The sequence below is a fragment of the Echinops telfairi genome, unplaced genomic scaffold (genome assembly GCF_000313985.2).
Source record: "Echinops telfairi isolate 266 unplaced genomic scaffold, ASM31398v2 ScPeMD7_7468;HRSCAF=8506_1, whole genome shotgun sequence".
Lineage (NCBI taxonomy): Eukaryota > Metazoa > Chordata > Mammalia > Afrosoricida > Tenrecidae > Echinops > Echinops telfairi.
In genome coordinates this window covers 2,043,931-2,051,140 of record NW_022111370.1, presented here as the reverse complement: position 1 = coordinate 2,051,140, position 7,210 = coordinate 2,043,931, and the positions used below count along the sequence as shown (strand labels likewise).

The 7,210-nt window shown below is 44.5% G+C and overlaps 1 protein-coding gene across 1 annotated transcript in view; it reads left to right on the top strand.

Moving 5' to 3' along the window:
• The window catches only part of SLIT2 (slit guidance ligand 2), a 407,728-nt gene that overhangs the window by 368,108 nt on the left and 32,410 nt on the right, over window positions 1-7,210 (top strand). The window contains exon 34 of the mRNA XM_045284385.1: window positions 2,451-2,581. Within this exon, the coding sequence (XP_045140320.1) occupies window positions 2,451-2,581 (131 nt within the window). The remainder of the gene's footprint in view (window positions 1-2,450; window positions 2,582-7,210) is intronic.

The window sequence follows — 7,210 nt, the reverse complement described above, 5'->3', positions numbered from 1 at the left end:
GGAAAAACACCACCCATCCTAAGTCTCCTCACCGGATGACTAGTCAAAAGATTGCCAGAGGCTCCTCCGAAGAAGAAGTTGGCAATCTGCTTCCAAAAAGTCACAACCTTGGCAACTCTATGGAGCACAGTTCTACTCTGATACTTGTGCACGTGTATGTGTACACACACACACACACACACACAGCAGAATAGACCCATCTGCAACTGACAACAAGAAGGGCTTTATGCTCCTCTCTTGTTACGGCTCTGTAGTTCCGCTCTGAGGCTGGGGAGGGCCAGGGGTAGGGAGCGTGCTGCTGAAAAGACCACCACCAGCCATTGGCTGCACCTGGGCCCAGGGCGCCACCACCACCTGCAGCTGTGAAATTCACCATCAAAGTGTACGTGTTGTGAATGTAACCATCAAAGTGTAAACATCCTACCAAGTTACTATGCACATTTTCAGCATCATTTCAATTCCTATGAATAGACTGGATTTTCTTAAAAACACCGCAATGATGCTAACATTTGGATTCTGACTCATGGCAGCCCCTGAGTGTCATGTTCACTGCGGGTGAGCACAAGTGTAAAGTGTATGCAAGTCAAGCTGAACACCAGACACTTTTCAATGGCTGGCTTTTCTTCTGGCAGTAGATGCCAAGCTTTTCTTCCAAGGCACCTCTCTCCATTAGCAGTCAAACACATTGGCCATGTGGCACCACCCAAGGCCACTTAGGCTAGAAATCCACCTAGATTTCCACTGTCATCAATTCTATTCCAATGCATATCAGCTTTATAAGACAGAGGACTGCAGGGTTTCTGAGACTGAATCTTTACAGGAGCAGACAGCCTCATCTTTCTCCACAGAGCTCCTGGGGATCAAACTTAGGTTGGCACCTAAAAGCATAAACCACTATGGCTCTGAGGTGTTAAGATTAAGGGTAATGAAGTTAGGGTGTACTGAGAAAATTGTGTCCCCAGGCTTATTTTCTCTGGTTAGCAGATTTTCTGTTGAATGGCTTCATTGCATTCTCTGTAGACCCCGACCTTTCTAATTTCATTTACACTGACACTCAGATAAGGGGGCAAAAGTTCTTTTCAAACCATGCTGAGCGGGACTTGGAAGATGGCAGGTCTTCTTTGAGGAACCTCTCACCCTGCCTCCCAACGTTTTCCATATCAAATTGATCAGAGGCTGTGTTAGTCTGGGTTGACTAGAGCAGCAAATTCATAGAGGCACTCTTATGTGTATAAGAAAGAGCTTTATATACAAGAGCAGTTGAATATTGAGAAAACATCCCAGCCCAGTGCAGATAAAGTCCATAAGTCTGACATTAGCCCATGTGTCTGATACCAGTCTATAATGTCCCCTGGAGACTCATGAAACACATGCAATGACGTCAAATGCAGAAAGATCACAGGCCAGTGGGTGGAAGATCCTGTAAATCCAGTATTAGTGTAAGCATATCAGTGCTGGCAGGGGTCTCCATGTGGCTTCTCCGGCTCCAGAGGTCTGGCTCCATCAGCCTCGCTCTATGTGTCTTCTCCACGGGGATGTCTCACAGGAAGTGAGCTGAAAGGGAGAGTGTGTCTCCAGCCTCCAAGGAGGAACTACAGGAGTTCCCAGAATCCTCAGGAGAAGGCCAAGCCCACACAGAGGCCTCATTGGTTATATCCTGATTAACAGGCTAGACTCCACCCCTATGCTCTTAATCCTCAAATTGACGCCAATTGTGTAACTACCACATAGTCATACACAGTGGGGTCCTCCCATTTAAACCCTAACTTTAACTTAACGATGCCTTCAGAAGAAGCCCTCATGGCACAGTGATTACAAGTGGGTCTGTTAACTGCAAGGCCAGCAGTTTGAAACCACCGGCCGGTCCTTGGGAGAAAGGCGAGGCTTTCTATTTCCCTAAAGAGTTGCAGTCTCAGAAACCCAAAGGGGGCAGTTCTATGCTGTCCGATTAAGGTCCCTACGAGTTGGAATTGACTCAATGACAGTGAGTTTTGCCTTTAGAAACCCAGGACCTCCAGGGAGCAAGGTAAAAACAGACTGGCACTGTTGAAAATAATTTGTTTTTTAATGAAATATGGAAGTTTTAGTTGTAACATGTTGTCCCATTTCATACAGACCCCTAAAGGCCATAGTAGGAGCAAAACAAGTAGGTAAATGAGAACCTTCAGCAAAGAACCTTCGGAGCACATTCGGTGCGCTCTTACTAAGGTGCCTGCTCGTGTGCATTTGAGTTCCTTCACTGTTTTGTTTGTAATAAGAGTGGATGAGATTCCAATCACCATTGAAATAACCAAGGATATGCCTGTGGACTGCAGTCTTCGTTTCCCGTAGCCACAAGGAGAACGTGCATCAGAGAACCAAATCGCCCCTTAAAGGTCTCCAGTTTGCTTTGCGTGCACTTGGTTGGGTTGGCTGTGCCCCCCTAGTAATGCCTCGCTGCTTCCTGCTAGATTGCCACAGACGAAGACAGCGGGATCCTCCTGTATAAAGGTGACAAAGACCACATCGCGGTAGAACTCTACCGGGGACGTGTCCGTGCCAGCTATGACACCGGCTCTCACCCGGCTTCAGCCATTTACAGGTGAAGATCTCACAATTACTGGTAAAGGTGGATTAAAAAAAAAAAAACTTATCGATGAAAGAATTGCTTTCCCTCAGTGAGGGCGGGAGGGAGGAATTTGGTCACTGGAAGTTTTATGACGAGTGCACTAGTTAGGGACCTGTCCAAAGTTAGTCATATGAGAAGAGGTGAAAATAGGTGTGGGCAGGGATGGTGCAGAATCTGGGGCTCGTTGTGAGGAGCTGGAATGATCAGGGAGAGGCATGCCCAGAAAAGATTTGGTGTCCTTCCATAGAGAGATGTCACTAGTGCCAGCGAGGCCACAAGGAAAGGATCTGGGCTTGAGAGGTTCTATCCCCCTTCTTCCCAGGATGTCCTGTTCAACCTTGTTAGTGGCTAAATCAAAGCTTTAAACTTGAGGAATCCATGACGTCCCATGTCAAATGCAAGATTCCCAGCCTGGTGGGTTGTTTTAACTTAACTGTTCGTGCAACATCTATTTAACAAGCACCTGCTCTGTGCCAGGCAATATACTGGAGCGATCCAGAAGGTTTTCAAAAGGGCATCCTTTGGGGTAATGGAGAGGGCCATGTTCAATGATAGATACATAGCCAGTGTCCTGAAGATGGCACGGGCTGACTGAGGCAGTGTTTCATTCTGTTGCACAACAGGTTGCCATACATTAACTTTAGGGCAACGATAGTCCGATACATCAACGAATCTAAGCTCTAAAGAATAATACGTATGGGTCTTATACTTAACAAACAAATGGACATATAAAATAATGTTATAGGCGTTCTCGTTCCTTCAGTTTGGAGCATTTGGAAGTGTCTTTTTTTTTCTTTCTTTTTATTGGGGGCTTGTACAACTCTTATCACCATCCATACATACACATCCATTGTCTCAAGCACATTTGTACATTTGTTGCCATCATTATTTTCTAAGTATTTTCTTTCTGCTTGAGGCCTTGTTATCAGCTCCTCATTTCCCCCCTCCATCCCCCACCGTCCCTCCCTCATGAACCCATGATAATTTATAAATTATTAATATATTTTATTGTCTTACACAGTCCAATGTCTCCTTTCACCCACTTTTCTGCTGTCTGCCCCCCAGGGAGGGGATTATATGCAGATCCTTGTGATAGGTTCCCCCTTTCTCCCCAACCTTCCCCTTCCCCTCCTGGTATTTCTACTCTCATTATTGGTCCTGAGGGGCTTATCTGTCCTGGATTCCCTGTGTTTTCAGCTCTGATCTGTACCAGTGTACATCCTCTGGTCTAGCCGGATTTGTAAGGTAGCATTGGGATCATGATAGTGGGAGGGGGGCATTAAAGAACTAGAAGAAAGTTGTCTTCATACTATAATAATATTGATATATTGGAGCTGTGAAAAGGGGTGGTATACAGGGGATATATCCATCTCGGTGGAAATGCCAGCCTGTTCCTTTGAATGGTGTTTGCATTTAACTAACCATCAGAGCCCCTCTGCTGGGTGCCAGCTCTGGTTCCTAAAGTTCTATAAACAAGTGTCCAAGCTGATTTCTTCCCAAGATAGAGAAAATGGCTGCTGTGGAGCGTGTGTGTCACAAGGGTGCTTGAAGTCAGTTTTTTCAAGCAGACGAGCGGATACAGCAGGTCAGCTATGAGGAAGAAATGTGCTCTGAGTCTTATTTCTGAAATGGCCTGATTCTTTGGGAAGGATGTCTCTGCTACAAATAGCCTTGTTGGTCATGGTGGTTGCCTTCCAGTCAATTCTGACTCCAAGCGGTCGCCCATGGCAGAGGAGGACTGCTCTGGAGGGTTTGCTAGGCTGCCATCTCTCCGGAATCAGATCTCCAGTTCTTTCTTTCTTCAGAAGAGCTAGGTGGGTTCACACTGCCGGCCTTGTGGTTAGCAGGGGAGCATTTAACTCTTGGGTCACCAGGGTCCCATACCCACAGCCCACTGCACCTGGAATGACAGGAGTGACTGCGATGCCAGTGAATTACAAACAAACAAAACCTCACTGCCTTGGAACCACTTCCAACTTACAGTGACCTTGAAGGACACAGCGCCTCTGTCCCCGTGGATTTCTGAGGCTGTAACTCCCCAAGCCTTATTGAAACCAGATTGTGCCTCCTGCTCCTTTCACCCCAGAATTCTGCCCCATGAAATGCAGACCCAGGTTCAGCCAGAATTCATTATTTTTTCATAGAAAAGCAAAAATCTGGAATTTAGGTAAAACCGAAGGCCACTATTTTATCACTTGTAAATATTGATTGAGTTTCTTTTTCTAAATAGTATATGCGGTAAACAAAAACCTCTCTGTGGTTACACACACTCTGTCGCCAGTTGGTAGCCCTTGCTTGGGACAACACATAGAGAAACTGACCTCTATAAGACTGGCGTTAGAGCTAACAATATGCTCCAAAAGCCATTGTACCTTACTTAATCCTTCATGGTACATGTGGAAGGAGATGCCAATTGTTGACGTGAGTAGAATTTGAAAAGTTATTTTGGTGGCTATTGAGACAAACATATAATTATGGGTTTCCAAGTGGAATACAATAGTGATTTCATCTCCCAATGGCAATGAGCAAAAGCCAGTATTTTATATATGACTTAGCCTTAAATTATACAGCTCAATTTATTGCTGCCCAAAGAAAAAGAGCTCAAATGTGTGTGGTTCAATTTTGTGGGTTTTCTTTTTAATTTAATTTTTTTGTGTTGTTTCATTTTACATCACAAACTCGCATCGGCTTCTCATAAACCATAGCAAGAAGGATCTTGAGGTTGGCTTACTCAATGAGAATTGACATGAAAATGCATTTCCAAGGATGCCTTAAAAACCAAAATGATTATTTCCAAATGAGGACTGAGTGGAAAGTGCTTATTTTTGAGTTTAGGTTCATTGCCATTTCTTGCCTCAGAAACACAAGCTTGGAACTTGTAGCAGTTCTGGAAATGGTATCCTGTTACATACTTTTCTGTATGACCCAAGAGCCCACATTTTTGCTGGTAGCTCATCAGTGGAGACGTCCACTGTGAAGTCCAGGACAGAGTTTTGATTCAGTTCTTCTTTACTTAGTTTATGCTGCCACCACTCAATGAAAGGACTCCATTACTTTTGGTTTAGTAAAAGAAAACGTTGATAAAAGCAATGACTGCATAAAATAATTCATAGATCTGAATACATATGTGTGATGTGTGAATTTTGTGAGTGAGAACATACATGTATTCCCTCTTGTACACAGCACGGTGGCACACATCATTCCTGGGTGGTAAAGATCATTGACATTTAGAAATAACTATGAGAAAGATTAGCCTATTTTTCTTTTTCTGTCGCGTGCTTTCGTTGTTTAGAATATGGAGAACCAGGCACGCATCACTTCGGCATGTAGATTCTGTGGCACTGACCACATGCCTTTTGTGGTGCTGCCTCTTCCTTTTCCGGGTTGTTCCTCCTCCATCAGCCTCTACTTATTGCCCCTGGGGGTTCCTACCTGATCTGGGGCGGGGGGAGCTGCTGCCCTTAGTCCCATGGGGAGATGAACAAAAGGCTTAAGGTCTACACTGTAACTGTCTTAGTTACAGAGGTCTTAGTTAAGCTACACTGGTAGGTGGCTTTAAGACACCTTCAGAGTATTTAATACCATGTTATAGATATTTTTGCAACAACAAATAGTCTCTGCTGAGATGATTAATGCACAAGCAAAAACCTCATGGGATTGGATTCCTTGGTTTGGAGGCTTATGGTCCTGGTTTTGTGGGAGATCCCAGTGAGTTGTCCTAATACCAGGTTCCAACTCTTACGTCCTTGCGTAGTGCCTGGGACCTTAAACAAGCAGCTGCCCTAGGAACAATGATTTGTTCACCTGGAGTGACAGAGGAAGGGGAGTCAGGAAGGGGAGGAGGACATGAAATGTGTGGCCAATCGTCTCCATGAAGGACCACCTCCTTTGCCACAAACAAGAAGAGCTAGCTGGATGTCACCTGAGTAACATTGCTGAAATTTTGGGTCGAAGATTCTATAGCAGAATCCCGATCCAAGGGGAGGAAAATCAAGAACGGAATTTAAAATTCGAACCAAAAATGGAAAGTCCACTGCCAGTGAGTTGATTTTATCTCAGAGCCACCACCAGGTAGAGGGTTTCCAAGACTGTAAATCTCCCTCTCTCCTGGAGCATGTAATAGGTTGGAACTGCTGACTTTGTGGTTCACAGTACCTAATCCACAGCACCACCATCGCTTCTATCCGAACCATAGTCTGAATAAACCCAAAAAAACGATTCCCCTGAAACAATCTTGAATCCTTAAATCTAAAAGACTAACATCTTCTAACACGTCAGGAGAAACCAGCATTTGTCAGAGCAGATCTCATTGTAGCTAAGATGTGTGCTTTGTTTTCTATTTATATCAGTTTAGGCAAGGTACTTCATTGTTCTGTGCCTCAGGACCCATCTCTGTAAATAATACAGCACCATCCCATCAAGTTAACGTGAGGATTTAAATTCTAACCTAGCTCTAAAATGCAAAGAACAAGGCATGTTATGTAGTAAGAGCTTTTAAAACATTATCATCGTTGAACGGATCACTGAAGACAAATGGGTGCATAAGCAAATGTGGCGAAGAAAGCTGATGGTGCCCGGCTATCAAAAAGTATAGCGTCTGGG